This window comes from Canis lupus, chromosome 5 (genome assembly GCF_011100685.1).
Source record: "Canis lupus familiaris isolate Mischka breed German Shepherd chromosome 5, alternate assembly UU_Cfam_GSD_1.0, whole genome shotgun sequence".
In the NCBI taxonomy this organism is placed as follows: domain Eukaryota; kingdom Metazoa; phylum Chordata; class Mammalia; order Carnivora; family Canidae; genus Canis; species Canis lupus.
Window position 1 is genome coordinate 31537659 of NC_049226.1, and position 22550 is coordinate 31560208.

At 55.6% G+C, this 22550-nt stretch overlaps 1 protein-coding gene across 1 annotated transcript; it reads left to right on the forward strand.

Moving 5' to 3' along the window:
• Positions 1-4310: 4310 nt before the first annotated feature.
• Positions 4311-19328, forward strand: DHX33 (DEAH-box helicase 33). The gene is made up of 12 exons (XM_038536471.1): positions 4311-4601; positions 6521-6681; positions 7256-7483; positions 7645-7815; positions 10437-10622; positions 11245-11356; positions 12177-12336; positions 12429-12517; positions 13335-13462; positions 13760-13963; positions 15695-15781; positions 16532-19328. The coding sequence occupies exons 1-12, from the start codon at positions 4349-4351 to the stop codon at positions 16838-16840; spliced, it is 2088 nt and encodes a 695-aa protein (XP_038392399.1). The 5' UTR covers positions 4311-4348; the 3' UTR covers positions 16841-19328.
• The last annotated feature ends 3222 nt before the right edge of the window (positions 19329-22550 follow it).

The window sequence follows — 22550 nt, forward strand, 5'->3', positions numbered from 1 at the left end:
TTATTTTGTCACGTCCTGGCTCTGTTCAAGAAAGCTTGAGTTGAATTAAAAGTGTCTTGAAAATTACTTAGGGTTTAGAGGGATCCCTGGGTGGCGCAGCGGTTTGGCGCCTGCCTTTGGCCCAGGGCGCGATCCTGGAGACCCGGGATCGAATCCCACGTCGGGCTCCCGGTGCATGGAGCCTGCTTCTCCCTCTGCCTGTGTCTCTGCCTCCCTCTCTCTCTCTCTCTCTCTCTCTCTCTCTGACTATCATAAATAAAAAAAAAAAAATTACTTAGGGTCTAGAAATAGGTTTCTCTGTTGTTTTTGTTTGTTTTTAATATTTATTCATGAGAGACACAGAAAGAGAGAGAGGCAGAGACACAGGTAGAGGGAGAAGCAGGCTCCATACAGGGAGCCCGACGTGGGACTCGATCCCGGGTCTCCAGGATCAGGCCCTGGTGCTTCAGGTGGCGCCATACCGCTGAGCCACCTGGGCTGCCCTCTATGTTTTTGTTCTTTTTTTCTTATAAATTTATTTTTTATTGGTGTTCAATTTGCCAACATATAGAATAACACCCAGTGCTCATCCCGTCAAGTGCCCACCTCAGTGCCCGTCACCCAGTCACCCCAACCCCCCGCCCACCTCCCCTTCCACCACCCCTAGTTTGTTTCCCAGAGTTAGGAGTCTTTCATGTTCTGTCTCCCTTTCTGATATTTCCCACTCATTTTTCTCCTTTCCCCTTTATTCCCTTTCACTATTTTTTAAAGTAGGGAACAGGGGCAGCCCCGGTGGCTCAGTCGTTCAGCTGATGCGCGCTCTGAGGATGTGGGTCCCGGTGCTGCGCTGCATCGGGGTGGAGTTGTTGTAGAAATGCAGTGTGCACTCCTGAGGGAAAGACGGACGTGCCCCTCACATCTCCCCAAGAGACAGATTTTCTGCACATTATCGTGTGTTTCTTCTGTTCACTTCTCCCTTCCACCTGCTTTTCTTCTGTCACTCCCTGTGTCCCGTTGCCTTTCATGTGCCGGGTGTGGTCTGTCCAAGAGCAGAGCGCCCATGCCCTTGGCAGCGACGCCCTCGCTCTGTCTGGGGCCCCCCAAGTTGTTGGGTGAGGGGCTCCCTGGGGTTGTCATGTCTCCCAGACAGACAGCCAACTTGCACAGGTAAGTGCCGTCTGTATTCTCGGTGCTGTAGGACATCCCCTAAGCTACTCACGTATTTTAGGAGTTTGCATTAACGTAGTGGAACTTGCCCCAAACTAGCCCCTTCTCTGCTCAGACATCTGCACTGACTTCGCAGCCCCCAGGGCACACTGTCTCCCTCTGAACCTTGCCCCCACATCTAGCAGGGACGGGAGTCTCTTCGAGGCCTGGCTCCTCAAGAAGTCTTGACTCCTAGGCCTACATCATGGTCTTTCTTTAGATCCCGGTAAAGCTTCCAGTCTGTACGATGTACTCTTACAGCAAATCATAAATCGTTGGTACCGCCCCTCGCTGGTCCATGTGTTAGTCTCGCCTCCCTCATGAGAATGTAAGCCCCAGAAGGGCAGGGTCCACGTCTTTCAGTCTTGTGTCCACCACCAAGCCTGGCACACTGCTTGGCACCTGGGTGCTGAATAAATATGTTGTTTATTGGGATCCCTGGGTGGCTCAGCGGTTTGGCGCCTGCCTTCGGCTCAGGGCGTGATCCTGGAGTCCCTGGATCGAGTCCCACATCGGGCTCCCTGCATGGAGCCTGCTCCTCCCTCTGCCTGGGTCTCTGCTTCTCTCTCTCTCTCTCTCTCTCTCTCTCTCTCTCTCTCATGAATGAATAAATAAAATCTTTAAAAAAAAATGTTGTTTATTGACCAGACTATTCCCTGGTATTTTCAATTATACAGGGATTAACGTATGTGCATGCCAACCTGTACCTAGTGGGTGAGGCCTGGCATTGTCTGGAAGTGGCATGGAACAAAAGTGAGCCTGATAAAGGGTAGCGGTGTGGTGGGCCAGCCAGACAGCTGGCCAGCAACACCAGCAGCTGGTGTGGGCATCATAAGAACAGACGGTCCCTGGAGCAGTTAAAAAAAAAAAAAAAAACGAAATGTGTCTGACAAGTTGCCTCTTGGAAGAAGAGCCTTGACATTCTTTGGATGGTTATGTTATGATCGGCTGTGTGTGGAAGCCACTTAACCACAAGGGACTTCCTTTGGAGGGACAGCAGACTTCAGACTCCTGTGGGGGGTGGGTGATGTGCATGACACTGGCTAGCTTGGGCCTTCCCTGCAACTCCTCTTTCCACCTAGCTGTGAGGCTGCACCTACTGGGGAGGAGCCGGGGCCTTGGGCCAAAGACTGTGGATGAGTTCCCTACACATGTGATTTATTTTGCCTGCACCATTTACAAAATTTGAGCCAATACTGAAGGTTGACAGATATCACATGAAAATCGTTTGAGGCTTTTCTTGAAGAAAAAAAAAGGCAAGATCTGGCAATGCCAGGCCTGCAGGGCAGCTATTCCTAGAGGTGACTGGCCAGTGGCTGTTTCTAGAGATGGGGCACGTGCTCCGTCAAGGCGGGCCTTCACTCACTCACGTTCCCTGCCTGGACTCTCGCAATCACTAGGCGCATGGGTTACCTCTGTGACGTTCTACCTCCGTGACGTCCGTCTGGAAGGGACGCTAGGAGAAAGGACGGTTGTCCCTCTGTTACATACTCAAGGTCCAGAATTCGAGAGTTAACGTTTAGTTTTCGCTGTGATGTGAATGTTTACGCCTCCCCCAAACTCCTGTGTCGATCCTAAGGCTGATGTGATGGTATTAGGAAGTGGGGGCCTGCGGGAGCGGCCCAGCTGGTGGGATTAACGCCTTACCAAGCTGCTCCAGAGAAACCCCTAGTCTCTGCCTTCCTGTGAAGACACAGCAGCAGGCAGCAGCAAGGGAAGGGGGTCCTCACCCTGGGGCAGCTGTGCTGGTGTTGCCCAGCCCCGGGATTGTGAGCAGTGGACGTCCGATGTGTGCAAGCCACTCAGCCTGGGGTATCTTCTGTTACAGCAGCCTGAACACTGAAACAGTGACTTTGCTTTCAGTTTTGGGGTTAGCCTTTTTGGTGTGTGTATGTGTGTGTGGGGGTGCCTTCCTAAAGTAACATTTCGCGGTAGTTAGTGTAATTTTGCCAATTCTGAACATACATGCACACCTGTGCTATTAATACAGCATGCACGTTCCCAGCCCCCTTGACCCCTCCACTGTCAGCAGCTCCACTGTCAGCAGCTCCAGGAACATCATCTCTTCCCTGGAGGAAATGGGAAGAAGGATTTTTAACAGGCTTACAGACAGGATGAGTTTCCTGGAGATGTACTTAAGAGGATGCCTCCGGTCCTTCAAGGGCCTTGAAGCATCTGATGAATTCTCTGGAAATCACACTTCCTGCCACTGTTTCCACCCTGAGCCAGCAGCTGAGAGCTCTGGATGCAGAAGGGAGAGGATCTGCTGGTTTCATCCTATCTTCCCTGCTGGAGTCTTGAATCTTTTCATTATGCGTGATGGGGTCCAGCAGCCCAGCTGCACTGAAGAGTTCTGTCTGGGAGAAGGGAAGGAAAGAAACTGGGGAAGGAACGGAGGATCGAGAGGAGGAGGGAGCTGGGAGTGGGCGCTGGGGAGGAAGCTGGAGGAGGAGCCACGGGGGGAGCTGGCGGAGAAGCTGGGGAGGGAGCTGGGGGAAGAACACAGGAGGGGCCTGGGGAGAGTGCTGGGGGGGGAGCTGAGGGGGAGCTGGAGGGGCTGTGGAGGGTCCGAAGGGATGAGCTGGGGGAGGAGGGCGAACGACAGTCACCCCCACCCCGCCCCCTGCCGGTGGGACCCGCGCTGCGCCGGCCGCCCGCCCGCACGGCAGCTGCTCGCCACTACCCTCGCCCCGCTGGCCTCCACGAGTGTCCGAGGCTGGTTCTCCAGGCTCCGTCAGCACCTACCCTGGAGAGGGTTAAGTGATGCACTGTGTGCGCGTCGCCCACCGATTCTACAAGAGTGCTGTCCTTGCAGAGCAGGAATTACTCTGGGCGAGAAGGGGACACGCGTGCTTACAGTGAGGACACCGTGTTATGAGGACAGAAAACCGGTCAGGAAGGTCGTCATTAGCGCCGTGGGGGTCGTGCGGAACCCTCCACCCCGCCCCTCACCGTCGTCGCTCCGAGCCTCTTCTCGGTAGTACCTTGGGCCCCGCTCTTCCGGTCCCCACACGGGCATGCTGGGAGTCGTAGTCCTCTGCTGAGGCAGCCGCGGCCGTCGTGATGTCATGGGCGGGCGCCGCGGCGCGCGGCAGGAAGCGGCAAACACGCGCCGGCCGTCGGCTGCCGGGGCGCTGGCCTCCTGTGGCGGCGGCCGCCCGACATGCCCGAGGAGGCTGGCTTCCCGCCGGCCAAGAGGTTCCGGCCCGGCTGCGGGCCCCCGGGGGGGCGCGTGCTGATGTTGCTGACCGCGGGCGGCGGCAGCGGGGGCCGGAGGCAGCAGCCGGCCCTGGCCCAGCCCGCCGCCAGCCCGTACCCCGAGGCGGTGGAGCGGCAGCGCCGGAGCCTGCCCATCTTCCCGGCGCGGGGGCAGCTGCTGGCCCAGCTCCGCAACCTGGACAGCGCCGTCCTCATCGGTGAGTGGGCGCGCCGCGTCCTCTGCCCGGACCGCCACCTCAGCCCGCCGCCCCCAGCCCCGCAGCCGCGGTACCGGGGGGACAAAGGGCTCGGGAGGGAGGGGAGCCGCCCGGAGGTGTGAACCCGGCGGGTCCCACGCGAATCAAGAGGCAGGCTTAGGGGTCGGGGGCTCGATCTGCATCCAGCCGGGGGTTGGGTGGGACGAACTCGGGAAGGGGTCAGGTGCGGGAGGGACGGGCTGGCGGGGGCGGGGGAGGGGTTCAGAGAAGAAGGAGACCCAGGAGGGCGCAGATAGTGGAGTAGAGTCGCAGGGAGAAGGAAGAGTGAACAGGTGCAGTAGTGAGGCCCCATCCAGAAACTTAAGTAGTGTGTGTGTCGTCCCCGCCCCCCCCCCCCCCCCCGTGGGTGTGAGGCCCTGGGTGTTGGTGCCTAGGTCCTCCTTGTGGAGCCCACTGAGCGCCTCCACAGAGCTTGGGGGAAGTAGGAGGTGAGGGAAGGAAGGTGGTGAGAGCAGGCTCCTGCAGGGGGGAAACGGAAGGAGGTTGAGGAGTTTGCAGGTGCTCCCTGGTTGAGGAGGAAGAGCTCAGGAGAGACCGAGGCTGGAATACAGCACAGATTGGGGGACACTTGGAAACGGGGTAGATGGGAGCTGGCCTGAAGGAGGAGGGACATCCTGGAGGCTAGGGCTGGCCAAAGGAGGTGAGCGTGGGTGTGGCTAGGGAGAAGTTTGTAGGGGAGGGAGAGGGAGAGGGCATTTGAGGACTTCACATCTGTGGAATAGGTGCAGGACATCTGAGAATGGGAGTCACAGGGCCTCAGGCCCTTGGGGGAGGATGGGACAGGGCCAGGCTGCAGAACCTGCAGACCACAGGATGGGTGGTTGTGCTGGCGTCCAGGTGCACTGACTGCGCCACAGACTCACTCTTCATCTGCATGATGGGCTATGCTGCTTTAGCAATGCCCAGTAGTCTGGTGTAGGAGCAGGAGATGGACAGGAAGACATGGATCCACACGTGGGGCTTTCTCAGGTGGACTCAGCAGGACTGCAGCAGAATCATCACATTCTCAGTCTGTGATTCTTGGCTGGGTCAGGGAGGATGAGCAGAGAGAGAAATGCAAGAATAATGAGATTTAGGACTCTAAGGTCAGAGAAGCTTAGTGGTAGCCCAAGGGGAAGGATATCCAGGTTTGCTGAGTTCTTTGTTCTACTTAGGGACAGGTAGAGGAAGCCAGCAGGTGGGAAACCATACTGGGTGCTAACTGTATGCAGGATGTTCAAGTTCACAGAAGGGATGGACCTTCCCTGCCCCACCCTGGGGTGGAGGTGGGGGGCTGTGGTCATGCAGACAGTTTAAGGTGGATGGACGAGGGACCAGGAACGCTCCAGGGAGAGAGCTGGAGTCTGACATCCTGTAGGGTGTGCTGGACAGACCCGGCAATGGTAGATGTGTCCCAAAACGTGGGCCAGGGGAGGTCGGAAGGGAAGAGCAGCATCTGGGGCCATGTGAGTAGGCGCCTTCCCATCTCATTTATTCTCTGGAGAAGTAACCATTTTATGTAACAGTTGTATTTCCTTGGTTACCTATTATTGAACATTTATTTTGTTTCCAGTTGTTTGCTTCCTAGAACAAAGTGGAGAAACAGTCTCTGAAGCTACATCTCTAATTATTTCCTCAGAACCAATTCCTGTACCTGGAATTGTGGGTGGAGGGTATAAACATTTTAAAGATGTTTCTGATACGATTTGGCCTCCTGAGAAGCAACTCCAGTGATACTTCCCCAGGACACTTCTCCAGCTGTACCTGAGTCCCGTTTTCCTGGGATTTTATCAACTTGGAGTATTTTCTTCTACTTTTCCTCCTGATTTTGGTGAATTGGTATTAATTTGCACGTAAGTGAGACATGTTTCCTTTATCAGGAGAAACGGGCTCCGGGAAGACGACGCAGCTCCCACAGTACCTCTATGAAGGGGGGATTGGCCGCCAGGGCGTCATAGCCGTGACCCAGCCTCGCCGAGTGGCTGCCATCTCTCTGGCCACTCGAGTCTCTGATGAGAAGAGAACAGAGCTCGGGAAGCTGGTACCTCACCGCCCCCTGTGCTGACAGTCCACCCTCTCATCTGCATGGTGCTTTCTAGAGCAGCGCTCCCCAACGGAGGGAGGCTGTCTCACCCCGGTCACTTAGGCCCATCTGAGTCTTACCCGTTTCCTCAGATATCAGATGTCTGTGCCATTTGCTTTGCTTTCAGTCTGTTGGAAAGTTGGACAAATTAGGTGTTTCCCTCAAGCATCCTTAAGGCTCCAGTAACCTGTGTTCAGTCAGATCCATAAATCCATCTAGGAAATCACAGACACATCTCTAGCATACGCAGCTCTGTGTGTTCATGTGTTTCATGTTGAAACATCTCAGACATCCTATGTGCTCGTAGCTTCACTTTAACTTACTAAGTAGCTGAGGCAGGAGCCTAGGTCTTAATTCTCCACAAGGCTTACAATCGTTGCAGTTCCCAGGCCATGTCCACTGCCTGTGTGCACCCAAGGGAGCAGGGCTGGGCGGTGCTGGCTCATACCCGAGAGGGCACAAGTGCTCACACAGCGCTGGTTTCCTGGTGGGGCTTGCCCGGTGCTGACTGAACAAGGGGTTCCTCACACAGGTGGGCTACACGGTGCGCTTCGATGACGTCAGCTCAGAAGACACCAGGATCAAGTTCCTGACGGACGGCATGCTGCTGCGAGAGGCAATCTCCGACTCGTTGCTGCGGAAGTACAGCTGCATCATTCTGGATGAAGCCCACGAACGGACTGTGCACACCGACGTGCTCTTTGGAGTGGTGAAAGCTGCCCAGAGGAGGAGAAAGGAGCTGCGGAAACTGCCCCTCAAGGTAGCTATGGCCTGTGTCCCTTCCCCTGCCTGGTGTGGTGCCCACTCTGCCTCCGGACAGGCCATGCCTGGGCCTCACCATCTGCCCTGGGGGCTGGGGAGGGACCTGGAAACGCAGGCCCCATCTGGCTCTCCCACCATCTTCCTCTGGCCCGTCCGCAGGTGATTGTAATGTCCGCTACGATGGATGTGGACCTGTTCTCTCAGTATTTCAACGGAGCGTCCGTCCTCTATCTGGAGGGTCGACAGCATCCCATCCAGGTGTTTTACACCAAACAGCCTCAGCAGGATTACTTGCATGCCGCTCTCGTCTCCGTCTTCCAGATCCACCAGGTACGAGCTGGGCGCCGGTGGCCGCAGAGGCCTGGCTGACCTCGCGGTGGGTGGCGCGTTCAGCCTTGAGAAGACAAGCTGCTGACCCAAGTGCCCGGTGAGCTGTGCCATGGATATGAGGTGGTGGGTCTGGCTTTTTATTTTTTATGGCATCTCTCAGTATCTCTAAGAAGAAAAGTAATTTAGCTCTGAGCAGTGTCATGTCTCAGCTGAGCCAGGAGACCTTACGTCAGCACAGACAGCGTCTGGTCGTAAATCCCGGCAGGAACCCACATGGTGCCGCCCCCGAGCAAGCCTTGTGAGGTGCTGTGTCCTCTGCGCTTTGCTCCCGTTTAAGAAAGTTGGCCTTGACCCAATACCGAGTATCGTTTAGAGTTTTTGGCTTTTTAAGAAAAACTGAATTAGGGAAACATTTCAAAATCTTTTCTCATTGTACTAAATGTTTACTTAAAAGTTTGACTGATTAAATCCCATTTTTTTTGACCTTATAAAATGGACTATGTGTACCTTCTGGTTAACTTTCTGAAGAAATTCAGAGGCAAGTTTTTAAGATGTCATTTGTATTTTAATCTAAGTGGTAAGTGCATAAAGTTTAAAAAAGCAAGTAGTTGGTTCTATAAGGATGATAAAAACCAGTGATTGGGGCACCTGGGCAACTGAGTCAGTTAAGCATCCGACTCTTGATTTCAGCTCAGGCTCAAGACATCGAGCCCCACGGGCTGCCTGCTCAGCGGGGAGCCTGCTTCTCCCTGTCCCTCTGCCCCCCAGCCCCTGCTTGCTCTCACACGTTCTCTGTCTCTGTCTCTGTCTCTCTCTCAAATAAATAAATACATCTTTAAAACCCCAACAGCCGCTTTTACTTCCATGTTCCCGATCCCGTTGTTTACGGTGACGTTGTTCACTGTCCTAGCTGCTTTCTCTGGACTCTAGTGTTTCCAGCGTCACCTCCCAGCACTGCTGGTCTTGGGCAGTGTCTGTTCCTGCTGCGGCAGGTGGGGGTTGACACTTACCTCCCTCTGGCCTCTCAACATAGACGTATATCATGGTTCCGAGGCCCAGATCAGTACTGCAGCCTTAAAACCCAACGTTGCCAGCACAGTCCATCCCAGTGCCTCGTGCCTTGTACGACATGGCTGCACGAGTTTCCTGCGTGCCCGTTGCTAGCTTTCTCCCAAGTGCCAACACCTACCATCTGCCAATCATGAATATTTTTCATGTGTTTAATCACACTCCCCTTTTCCCTGGAGCAACTCATGCTGCCTTCTGCTCAAGGCAGGTGGCCTCTAGGCCTCTGTGCCCTGTCTGGACTCTTCCTGTTGGCCTTGCTTCTAGGTAGAATCTCATTCCGCCTCCCATGTCCTCCCAGCCTCCCACCGGTGGGGTGGAGGACGGCAGCGGGGGTTGGCCACGCCACCCTTGGGTTCCCCCTCCCCTGACCCACCCATGCCTCACTAGAGTCGTCTCCGACGGGCCTGTGTCTTGTTTCCTTAGGCCCTCCAGACCACGCCCAGGCTGGAGTACCCTCTGCCTGGTCCTTCACTCCTCACCTCTCCTCTCTCAAAACGGGTCCAAACTTCCAATCCCTTTTCTCATCTGCTGCCTCTGTTGCTCTGGGCTTAGCACTCCACTGCCATTTAGATGGAGGCAAGTGCTCGCTCTCGCGGCACGTAATGCCAAATGCAGGAAGGGCTTCACCTGCCAGAAGCAGACGAGGTCAGGATGGTTCCTGAGTGATGGCTCTGAGGAGTGTGACTGACGAGGTTCTGACTGTTGTAGATTTTTCCAGCTATGTGTGCTCGTGAACGCATGTGCATGCGTATTTACACATAGACACATGCACGTGTGTGTTTATTAACATTAAACGTCATTTGTAGTTGTCTTGTCACTCAACCCCTTGGCCAATGAAGATAATGTGAACAGACCACAAGGAAGGGTAGGTGTGCAAGTATGTCGTTAATGCTGGGGTGTTCCTCAGCTTGCAAACAGCAAGAGCCCAGTTAGTTTCAGGGTCTAAGCACTGGGGTCAACGCAGCAGGTTTTTTTTTTAATTTACTTATTTGAGAGAGAGAGCATGCAGGGGAAGGGGCAGGGGGCAGGAGAGTCTCCAGCCGATATGGGGCTTAATCCCATGGCCTTGAGACTGTGACCTGAGCCAAAATCAAGAGTCAGCTGCCTACCAACTGAGCCCCCCCAGGGCATGATTTTGGGGTATGTGCCAGTGCTTTAATGGATCGTTTCATGAGGCCTCTTCTTCCATTGTGACCACTCCTTCCTATTCCCACGGGCCACGGTCTCCCCAGCTGGCTTCTGTCCCACTGGTTCCATCTTTCCAGATGTCTAAAGAGGGAGAAGGGAGCTTTGTGCAGATTTTATTTGCTTGGTTTGCTTTCATGGTATTATTCTCGTTGCAAAAGCAGTCTGGTGGTCTTCCTTCAATGTTTCCTTAATTTGCTTTTAAACTGGCTGGCTAACTCCCTCAAGTGCCAGCCCTGAGCACCGTCAGCGAGGGCTTTCTCCCCGGGGGAGACACCTCTTTTAGGCCCATTTACCTCTCTGCCGTTAAGAAAATAACTTCAGGAGGCTTCAACAGTGACTAGTAATGCCATGCTTCCCTTCTCTAGGAGGCCCCGTCTTCTCAGGACATCCTGGTGTTCCTCACTGGGCAGGAGGAGATCGAAGCCGTGAGCAAGACCTGCCGGGATATTGCTAAGCACCTCCCAGATGGCTGCCCCTCCATGCTGGTCCTTCCCCTGTATGCCTCTCTGCCCTATGCCCAGCAGCTCCGCGTCTTCCAGGGGGCCCCCAAGGTGAGCATGCCCCTGTCCCCGGGCACCTGTGGGCGGGATGCTCAAGTACCAGGTGCAGTAGCCGAAAAACTGTAGGAATAGAAGACACAGTCCCAGACAGAGCTCCCTGCCTTGGTGAGAACAGGGTGGGGGAATGGTTGGGGGTGGGGTCGGGTGGGCAGAAGCAGTAGGTGGAAGGTGTCTGGCACCGACCCACCATGTTCGCCCCCCACACCATGTCTCATGTGCGTGGGCCATCCAGGCACCGTGTATACACCGTGGGCTCATCGCCTTGCCCTCTAGAGAACCAGCAAGGTGGGTGACGGTCCCATCTTCCCATCTTGTAAACACAAAGGCCCTGAGAGGAGAAACAACAGTGCTCAGGGAGTGCCCGGCAGGGCTGGGGGTCCTGCCCACACCTGTCTGTTTCCTGCTTCTCATCACTTCAGCATAAGCCTTCAAGACGGTAACCTCCCCCCGCCAGCCACCCGATGTTAATTACCCCCGTCAGTATTAGGAGCTCTAATAATGAGGTCATCGTTTCTTGATCGCAAGTGGGTTGTGGAAATGCACTGTGAGGAATATGTTCTGAGGTTTCTGAATCGCATGTGTCCTATGGTTTTTGGCTTCTCTCTCTTACCAGGGCTGTCGGAAAGTGATCATTGCGACCAACATTGCTGAGACCTCCATAACCATTACGGGAATAAAATACGTAGTTGACACAGGCATGGTCAAAGCAAAGAAGTATAACCCTGGTGAGAATCTAGCCACGAGTGTTTCTTCTCCGGGCGGCGAGCCCCAAAGCCTCTCCCAGTGAGCTCTTCCTTCTCTGACTGGCGGAGACTGACCAGGGGCTGGGGTGGAGTATGGGCAGTGGGAGCAAGGCTGAGGCAGCATGGGACGGGGCCCATTCACCATCCTAAGAACAGGGGCCGGGCCTGGCCGGAGGCCTAAGGGCCCATCAACAGCCAGGAGAGGGGCTGCGTAGCCAGGGACACCTGGCTCTCACCACAGTGAGAGCTTTCTAGATGTGGAGGTGCAGGTGTCCAGGAAACTTCCCTGGGCTGGGGCAAGGCCCGCTGATCCCTGAGGTAGCGTGTGGAAGGCCCTGTTCACCTGCACCTGGCCCAGAGCGCACCTTCACCCAGGACACCCCTGGGAGCAGTGCCGTCATACCATCTCCCTCCTGGAGCAGAGCCAGGGGTGCAGTGTAGGCACTGGGGCCAGGACCTTGAGGGGCAGCCAGCCTGGCTTCCTGAACACCAGGTGTTGGCACTGAAGAGCCCCATGGCCTGGGCAGCCCTTGGCCCTGGGCAGAGCGGTGTGGCTGTGGCCCTGCAGTCTCTGTGGGACCTGCGGCTGTTCTCCTGGCCCCAGCTGTCAGCAAGCAGGCTTCCTGGCATCCCAGCAACACCACTCACTCTGTCTCAGCCCTGGCCACTGGTTTTGTGCCTTCCAATTCAGCCCCGAGGTTTCTGGGCTCCTGGGTTGCAGGAAGGATCACTGCATTGTCCACGCCGTGGAAACCGCTAGTTCATAGTGCTGAAGTGCTCACACAGTCCCTTCTCCCTGCAGACAGCGGCCTGGAGGTGCTGGCCGTACAGCGTGTGTCCAAGACACAGGCATGGCAGCGTGCAGGCCGGGCTGGCCGGGAGGACAGTGGCATCTGTTACCGGCTCTACACAGAGAACGAGTTTGAGAAGTTTGAGAAGATGACGGTGCCAGAGATCCAGAGGTAGGCCTGTGGTGCCCTGAGATGCTCTCGCTCCCCGTGCCTGGGCTGGAGGATGAGAAGCAGGTGCACAGCCACGTCTCTGCTCCTCTCAGGTGTAACCTGGCCAGTGTGCTGCTGCAGCTCCTTGCGATGAAAGTCCCCAACGTGCTCACCTTCGACTTCATGTCCAAGCCCTCTCCAGGTAGGCAGCATCTCCAGTGGAGCAGTGGGGGCCTGGGTGGATAAGGACCAACAAAGGGTTGGGCTCCCCAGAAAGCATTTGGGGATCTCCTGTCTGGTTCCCTGGTGTGTGACCTCAGCTGGCGGAGGGGCGCCTGAGAGCCCCGAGGGTGGATTCTGTGGCCAGAGCTGCTGGTGTCCCTCCCAGTCAGCCGGGCGGCCCCTCCTGGACTGGTTGCCAGTCCCCAATCCTCTGCAGCAGCCCAAGTGCAGGGCACGTGCAGTCTGGTTTGTGGGCCAGTGATTCTTCCAGGACCTTCCTTCTGTTCAGCCCATTTCGTACGGTTCATATGTGTTGATGCCCGTCCTTACCCAATGCTGTTCCCATCTGAATAAACCAAGCTCAGACGTCCCTTTGCCGACGGAGACCGTGCACCTTGCTCTTTCCCCCCGATGTATCTTGCACATTGTTTTCTCTCATCATGTATCTATTCTGTCCTCAGAAATACTGCTTTATTCTTTAGTGGGTGATGCATGGATGTGGTCGAGAGTGAGAAAGTGAAGGAGCGAAACAGGAAACGTTTCTCAGCAGGGGCTTCCGAGGGCCAGATTCCAGGTCCCCGCAGGGCCACAAGCGCGTCTGTGCATGGGTTTCTCACGTGTGATGTAGGCTGGTCATAGGCCATTGCCCTAGCTGGTGACAGCCCTGGCAGCTCTGCTCTGGGGACCGTGGTTTGACGCAGAGCCACCTGCTCCCTGAAGCTCAGGACCAGTTGTGACTCCCCCCCCCCCCCCCCTCCGCCTCGGGTTTTTTGCTCCTCACAACTCTGTTTCTGTAGATCACATGCAGGCAGCTGTGGCCCAGCTAGACCTGTTAGGTGCTCTTGAACGGAAGGACAACCAGCTCACTCTGACTCCCATTGGAAGGAAGATGGCAGCTTTCCCTTTAGAGCCCAAATTTGCCAAAGTAAGTCATCCGTCCCCTTGGTGTCCCCTCTGTCCCTGCATGGCCCACTGTCCCTAGGGCCTCCGCTCCACTGGAGGAACCGGCGCCCCTACCATGTGTCCGATACAGACTCAGGCTCTTGCTAAGTGTGAACCCTCCCCATGGGGAATGCAGGAGCGCGGGCGCTGTCGGGTCCTAGAGAACAGGATGCGAACACGACCCGAGTGGCCATCCAAGACCACACAAGCAGGACAGGCAGGGGCTGTGCTTAGAAGCCAGGAGAGAGGCTGGCGCCCACATTTGCATTCCCATCTGCAGACCATCCTCCTGTCCCCGAAGTTCCACTGCACTGAGGAGATCCTGACCATCGTCTCCCTACTATCTGTGGACAGCGTGCTGTACAACCCTCCCTCCCGGAGGGACGAAGTGCAGGCCATGCGGAAGAAGTTCCTGTCCAGTGAGGGGGACCACATCACGCTGCTCAACATCTACCGCACCTTCAAGAGCCTTGGTGGGGATAAGGTACTTTGCTCTCCTTCCCTCTCTGTGGCGCCTCCTCCCCACCTGAGCACAGGTCTGAGCACTTGTCTCCCTTGTGGTAGACAAGAGGGTGCAGAGGCATCAGTGGACAGCAGCCACTTGTGTTCCACTTGTCCTCAGTGGGGCAGAGGCCCTCGAGTTGGTGGCCGAGCTTCTCAGCTACAAGATGAGCTTTTTCCACCTGCCCTGGCCTTTCTTCATAGTCATGTTTGCTTAAGTGATGATTCCGTTCCCCAGACCCGGATGGAAAGGGCATCTAGGATGCCCTGCTGTCTGATAGCAGAGCTTCTGGGAAACCCCAAACCCCTCGTCCACCAAAGCAGCATGAAGTGAACAAGCAGTTCTCATTAGTTCATGGGGAAATTTTTTTTTTGCGTTCCCAGACCCCAAACATAACTTCTCTTAGGTTTTTCTGATACCTTAGGTCACGTGTTCCTAAGAATTCCACAAAATAGATGCAGTTGCAGCCTAGCTGCTCCCCCGTGGTGGCTTGATGCGGGAAGGTCGAGAGTGGCTCCGAGGTCTGGGCAGCTCCAGGGAAGAGGCCTGGCCACCTTTTGTGGGGATCACAGCAGAACACACAATGAATGCTGCTTGTGCTTTTTCTCCTTTACCATAAAAGCAAAAATCTCGCTGTGCTCATTGCCATGAGCAAAATAACGTAAGTCCTATCTCCAAATGAGGTGGCCTGACACACGTGTACGTTTCTTTGGTTCATCCATAAACCCACACGTGGGCCTGTGTGCGCTTCAGTGGCATATTGTGATACAGTCCGTTCTCAAAAAAAGCCACTACAGTCTCATGGTTGTAAACGTTCTGCTTTATTTGCCTGAATTTATTTTTAAGGAAACAGAATGCTGTTGTACATACAGCAAAAACCCTGACCTGCCGGTTCTTGGGCCTCCCCTTGCGTGTGGCCTTTGTCCTGAGGTTGGCCTGCGGGCACCTGACGACCGTTGTGGCACCATTACCATGACCCGAGAGCGCGGTGTTTTCCGGAACATGTGCTCGGAGGGGAGCGTTGGTTGGTGTGGGGCCAGTACCCGCCACTCGCCACCCGCCACCGGCAGCCCTGCCATTTCCCATCCCCCACCCCAGCGGTGGAGAAGCCGTCCCACTCCAGTGGTCCCGCCCGCCCCACTGGCCCCTGGACAACCATGTGCCACGTTGCTGGAGATGAAACCCTCTGGCGTCTGTTACCCTCAACTGCTTTGCCATGAGCCCCCAGGCCGAGCACCCTTGCAGACCTTTGTGGGACATTCATGCTGCGCCATGTCGGTCATGTGCTCACGGCCTTGTCCGTTTTCCTGCCAAGTTGTCAGACGCGTAGGAGGGATCCATGTACCCTGGGGGCAGTTGTACCCCCATGTACCCGCATCTGTAGCTTTTCCCTGGTGACTTCACATAAGGGAATTTGTTCTACAGTTTCATATTTAAGCACCGGTCCTGCCCAGCAGGGGGCTAGACCTCAACCCTGACCCCCAGGGTTGCGCTCCCCCAGTGAGCCAGCACCCTCCCTGCATGAGGGAATGTTCCTCTTGGAAGAGGGTATTTCCGGTTTCCCCTTATAGTGCATGCTTTCTGGGAGAAAGCGGTTTTCCTGTATTTATTTCTGGCCACTGAAGTTCCCTCTCGGGATTCAGCTGCTGTCACGGTGACGTCACTCATCTGCAGAAGTGATGGCATGGTGAGAGCGGATTTTCTCCTGCACAGGACTGGTGCAGAGAGAATTTCGTCAACAGCAGGAACATGATGCTGGCGGCTGAAGTCAGGGCGCAGCTAAGGGACATCTGCCTGAAGGTACCTGCCCCCTGGAGTCTCCGCACCACCTCGCAGGCCTCGCCCCAGGTCCCCCTCTCTCCCTAGGGCTCTGGGCTATTTCCACTTCATAGACATGAAGTTCAGACAAATTACCAGGAACTCAGGTAGTTTGAACCGCAGCCAGAGGGCAAGGAGCTGGCGGCCTGCAAGGAGAGGCCCCCAGTGAGCTGCAGGCCTTGCTGGCTCCCCAGAGGTGGTGAGAGCAGAGCAGAGGGTCCCCATCAGGCGGGGACTAGCACGTTACCAAGAAAAAACCCCAGGAGCCATCTTAAAGGGAAAAGTGAGGGTAGAGATGTTTCTTGGGGAGACTGAGGACCCGACAGGAGCCAGGGCCTCTCCGGCCGCTCTCTGCAGGCCCTTCTTGCTCCCACCTCCTCTTGGAGGGATTGCTTCCCCCCATTCTCTCCCCTGGGGGAGCCGCAGAAAGTGGTCAGTTTCCTGAGTTCCACTCCAGCTCCCCGAGGAGGGGTCAAGCAGGCGCCCAACGTCTCCTCGGGGCTTGAGGAGGCTGACTCAGACCTGGGCTGAGGGGCCTTGAGTGGGATAGGGCTGGGTTGGGGCTCAAGGAGGACTGGGGACTGGCACCCCAGAATCAAAAGGTGAATTTGGCTGTGGTGGGAGAGAGCGGAAAGGCCCCACCCCCTGGGCCAGGCTGGCCATCCCCCTCCTCTTGCCCCCCCCCCCCCGCTGGGCCACTTGCTTCTTCTGACAGAGCTTCTTCCTGTGCAGATGTCCATGCCCATGGTGTCCTGCCGTGGGGATGTGGAGAGCATCCGCCGCTGCTTGGCGCACAGCCTGTTCATGAGCGCGGCCGAGCTGCAGCCCGATGGCACATACACCACCACGGACAGCCGCCAGCCCGTGGCCATCCACCCCTCGTCCGCGCTCTTCCACTGCAGGCCGGCCTGCGTCGTGTACACCGAGCTGCTCCACACCAGCAAGTGCTACATGCGGGACCTCTGCGTGGTGGCTGCCGAGTGGCTGTACGAGGCCGCCCCCGACTACTTTCGGAGGAAGCTGAGGGCCACCCGGGACTGAGTGGCCTGACTGTGGGCCTGGAAGTGTCTTTGCTTCCCACCCTTAGGGTTAGTGGGTGGAATCTGCTTTGCGGGGCAACTCTGGGGATGCTCCTGTTCACCCCCTCCCCTTCCCCAGCAGCCCCTCTCCTGCCCAGGGCGTAGCAGTAGCAGTACCTGCTGGGGCATGGACACACCCGGAGTCCAGGGTGCCATGCGGCCACACCGGCTGTGCCCTGATTCTCCGTGAGACCCCGAGGCCTTGGGATGGGGGTATTTCCTGGGAGGGGCCCTAGGCGGTTGCGAGGCTCAGGTGTCATCCTTGGATTTGCCCTCACGTCTGTGCAAGTGCTGTGGTCTCTTCCCTCTTGAACTTCACACCCTGGGGGGCCGACCTCCTTACCATGTTCGTCTCCAACGTGGGGGGGACAGTGGAGGAGCGCCTCTGTGGCCCACCCCCAACTGGGCTTTCGGGGCATGTGCGTGTTTCCGGGAATGTTGACTTATAGCTCCCAGATCAGGTCCAGTATAGATGTGGGAAACTGACCTTGTGGCCGTGGCCACTGGCTGCTTTTCTCTCCAGCCGGGCACTAGAGGCCCTGGCAGTAGAACTGGGCACGAGGGGCACGAGGTGGACCCCGCCTCTCCTGGCTATTGGGGCTGCTAGAGGGGGGAGAGGTGAAGGGCCTGTGACCCAGCCTCACCTGGGGCCCCACTCACCTCACCTGGCAGTTCCACCTGCCCCATCTCTTGGGGCTGTGCTCTTGTGTCTCATTTGTTGTCTCTACTCTCCTCCCAGAGGCCAGGGAGGGAAGGGGGACTGGGCGGCAGCTCTGCTCCTTCCTGCCTGTGCTCACCCCCACCCCTGCCCCAGTTCCCACCTGTCAGGCAGTCCCACAGTCACTTCCTGGCGTCGTGTTCGGAGGAGGAAAGACACAGCAAAGTTTCCTCTTCACTATTTAATCACCAAAAGCAAGTTCTCTTTTCCCAAGATTGCTTTGCCCTCAAAGAAGCTGGTTTTTCATTGGGCTTCACGAGTCTGAAGGCAGATATGCAGTATTTCCATCATTTCTTGCAAAGTGCACCATGTGGTTTCTGAGCCAGGGCCACACTACCTGACACACTCCGCCAAGCCCGCTGGCCTCACCTAGGCACGAGCCTCACCTGGACGCAGGCCCATGTCGGAGGTGTCCAGCTGGCGCTCCAACCTCCAGCATCCAGCCAGGGCAAGGGCAGGCTGGGCACGGGACACCCCATTGTACCGACTTCTCCGACCTCGCTGGCCCTTAGACCACCTGTTCCTTACAGTTGCTGACTCTGACGAGTTTTTCAGAAAATTTTATAAGTGTATTTTTCTCATTTCTTAATAGAGGCCTAGGATGTTCAGCCTGACGGGGAGTGGGGGGAACTATTGTATTTTAATGTGATTCATGCTGGTTAATGGGAGAGGACTGTTCGCTTGTTCCTGGAGGGAGTGCCAAGCAGGTGGGCGCCGTTCAGACTGCGCTTATCCTGCTTCAGGACCTGTTCCAGCAGGGCTTCAGGCTGAATCATTTCCAGAGAGTTTTAATGTTTCTCTACAGAAATATGTTGGTTGCTGGAACATTCTGGCAGAGTTTTGATACAGTAGTTTTTTTATTGGGTTTTTAAACAAGGTAATTTTTAACCTAGCTGCTCAGGGATTGAATCAGATTGGAAAACCCATTCTGACTACATATTACTACAAAGAAATACCCGGCGGTTTGGAGCTGCGGGGGACACATTTCCTAACAACGATGACGATGCAGCGCCACCCACAAGCTCGTGTCATTAGCTGGGCCAGACCTCTGAGGTGAGACACAACCACCTCCTTTCCAGCCTGTTGCATCTCTGGATGAATCACCAGCTCCCCGAGCAGCTCCTGGAGGTGGATGCCCTCCCGGCAACAGGGTCACTGCAAGGCATGGCTCACTGGCACCCTGGCCCTGATCAAGACCTTACGTGATGCGGCATCTCTGCTGCATGTGGAGTGGTCCCTTTCTGCTCTGACATGCAGTACTGGGCCAGTCTGTCCGTGTCACACTGCCATCCAGAGGGGTGGACCGGCCGGGCGTGCTGTGGGGTCCTCTAGCCTACCAGGATATGCTGCACCTGTGGGGAAGCAAGGGTTTTACTGCAGTTTGGTTAGAGTATTATAACTCGCAGGAGAAAACCCCATCTTTGTTCAGGTTGACTTTTTTTTTTTTTTTTTTTTAAGATTTTATTTATTCATGAGAGACAGAGACCCAGGCAGAGGGAGAAGCAGGCTCCCTGTAGGGAGCCCGATGCGGGACTCGATACCAGGACCCCAGGATCATGCCCTAATCCAAAGGCAGACGCTCAACCACTGAGCCCCCACAGGTGCCTCAGGTTGATGTTTTATTCTGAGAGTCTGTTCTTGATCAGACAGCTCTACAGTGACAGCAGCTCTTGTATATAATCCTCCAGTTTGCACATGACTGTCATCCATTAAAAGTGAATCTTGTTCATGACGTGTGTGACTCTTGGGTCTCTTTTGTCTGCTGTTTAGAATATACTTCAGAATTAGTCTTTGCCACCCATTCGGGAACATATTTTTTTTCCTTTTTAAACTTTTATTTTTTTATTTAAATTGAATTTGCCAAGATACAACACTCAGAGCTCATCCCATCAAGTGCCCTCCTTAGTGCCTGTCACCTAGTTACCTATCCCCCCACTCACCACCCCTCCAGCAACCCTTTGGGTTTTTTTCCCAGAGTTAGGAGTCTCTCATGATTTGTGTCTCTAATTTTTCCCACTCAGTTACTCTCCTTTCCCTTAGAGTCCCTTTCACTATGTCGTATATTCCACATATAAGTGAAACCATATGATAATCATCTTTCTTCCACTGACTTACTTCATTCAGCATGGTACCCACCAGTTCCATCCATGTCGAAGTAAATGGTAGGTATTCGTCCTTTCTGATGGCTGATTCATATTACATTGTGTGTATATATATCTTCTTTATCCATCATCTGTCGAAGGACAATGTGGCTCCTGCCAGTCTGGCTATTATGGACATTGCTGCTGTGAACACGGGTCCAGGTGCCCCTTCAGATCACTACACCAGTATCTTTGGGATAAATGCCCAGTAGTGCAATGGCTAGATCATAGGGTAGCTGTATTTTTAACTTGAGGACGCTCCACACTGTTCTCCAGAGCGGCTGCACCAGCTTGCAGCCACCACCAGCTTCCCACCCACAGGACAGGAGGGCCCCATGTCTCTGCAACCTCACCAACATCTGATGTTTCCTGTCTTGTTCATTTTTAGCCATTCTGACAGGTGTGAGGGAGAGATCTCATCATGGTTTTGATCTGTATTTCCCTGGTGATGAGTGAGGAACATTATTTCACATGCTTTTTCACCATGTGTAGGGGGAAGACCTACTTTACTGATACGGAGTATGGGGCCCTTGGGCTCTCTGAGCAGCAGAACCTGACCAGGTGGGCGGGAGTGCAGGCCAGGCCTTACTGGGGCTGATGCACCAGCCCACAGGAGGGAGGACAGAGTCCTCGGGTTGACTCCCAGGGGAGAGGTCAGGGTGGGAAAGGGTGCCTGTTAACAGGGAGGCGGGAGGTCTTAGCGCCTGTGCACTTACAGGTCACTCCTCTTCAGGTGTTGCAAGTCTACTTAGCACCTTAGATGTCTGCTCCCCCCTCCTCGCGGGGGGGTGATTTCCAGTGTTAGAATAAGGGAGAAAGTAATTGAAAGGCCCACACTGGGGTCCATCTGGCGCAGACCCGTTTGGCCTTGGCACATCTTGGTAGCCAGGATTCTCCCTCCACCTTCCTGCAAATATGCCAGAGGCATCGAGTTTTAGCTTTGTGGTTTCCTTCTCTTTTCTTACTTTTTTTTTTTTTTTTTTTAAGATTCTATTTATTTGACAGCACAAGCAGAGGGAGAGGCAGACTCCCTGCTGAGCAGGGAGCCCGACTAGGGACTTGATCCCAGGACCCCGGGATAACGACCTGAGCCAAAGGCAGACGGTTAGCCCACCGAATCCCCCAGGCGCCCCTGTGTTTTCTCTCCCACAGAGGAAGAATGCCTCATGGGGGCAGCCAGGGGATGCTGGGTTCCACAGGTGGGTTTGGGGGATCAAGTGCAGTCCCTGCTCGGGCTCCATACCTTCCATATCCTATAGGTTTTGAACCTAAATCTGACACAAGCCACGGCTCTGTCACTGAAGTAACATGAGCTGCTCTGGGTGGGTCACAGGTGGAGACTGATGGGGGAAATGGGCAGAAGGCAGTGTAGATACCATTACATGTCCTCATAACCTGCAGCCCTCGGACAGGTACTGGGGGAGGCAGAGGGTGAGTTTCCTCTGGGAAGCCCTCGACTCTGAGTTTGACAACAGCCAGGCCTCAGGTTTCCAGAGTCTTCTTCAGTGTATGAAAATCCTCTTAAAAAAAATTTTTTTTAAAAGATTTTATTTATTCATGAGAGACAGAGACACAGAGGGAGAAGCAGACTCCCTGCGGGGAGCCCTATGTAAGACTCAATCCAAGGACCCCAGGATCACACCCTGAGCCACAGGCAGACACTCAACCACTGAGCCACCCAGGTGCCCCTATCCTCTTAAATCTTCCCTAACCCTTACTTCCCCAAGCCCTGGAGTGGCTGCATGCCTTCTGCCCCAGGCTCCTGGCCCTGGGCTAAATGAAACCACCACTTAGCTCCAAGATGCCCAGGACCCAACCAAACCACACGGAGACATTCCAAATAACTCCACCAGAGACGACCCCAGGGGCAGCCCCACACAGGAAACTAAAGGATTTGCAGCAAAGGAGGAGGAAGGAAATAACTTCCAAAGCCGTGACTGTCAAGCAGAGGCGAGCAGGTTATTAAGGGTGAGGGATGAATATCCAGGGAGAGCAGCTGTGTTCCCTGCGCAGGGGCGTCCATCAGGTTGCTCAGGTACAAGGTTGAAAACACCTTTACCTGCGCCCTGTCAGGGCAATGAGGCCCCTGCTCCCCCCGGGGGAGACCTTAACCTTGTGAGGGTGGGGCCAGGGGAAGGGGCGATTAGCGCCTCCCCCCCCCCTCCCCCGGGCCACGGGCTGGGGTCTTGGGCTCATCTCCGATGGGAACACCCGCCTTGCTCTTGGACCAGCCCTGGGACTTGTACCGCGAGGTTGAAGTCTGGGATGCGGTTCGGCCGCCCACGTAGTTCTGCATTCCCTTTTATTCCTTAAAATCCGTAACGACTAAGGCTTTTGCATCTGCGATTCTGACACCGCCTTAGGAGGTTCTTCGAGGAGCTGCTAGGAGTAGGGTGTGGGTGCCAAGAACAGCTGGAGGCCCCAAGTGACCTCTCCGGGGCCTTAAGAGCTCTCTTTTTCTGGGCCCCTCCCTCCTCCTCCCAGCTTCCTGGTCCCAGAACAATGCAAAGTCTTGGGAACTGGGTGCACGCTGGTGGGGGGGAGGGGCACACGCTGGGGGCCGTGTGTGTGCGCGTGCCGGGGCTGTGCATGCTGGGGAGGTGCACACAGGTGGTGTGCACGCCGGGGTGGTGTCCACGCTTGGTAAGGGTGGCGGGAATTCAGAGGGCCGGCCCCGGAGCGGAGCTACCCTCGGGGCTCGGGGTCCCGCGGGGAGACCCGGCGCCGGCGGCCCCGCTGACCTCGGCGGCCCCAGCAGAGGGCGCTGCCAGCCCGACGCCCCGGGCCGGCACTGCACAGGCGCGGAAGCGCTC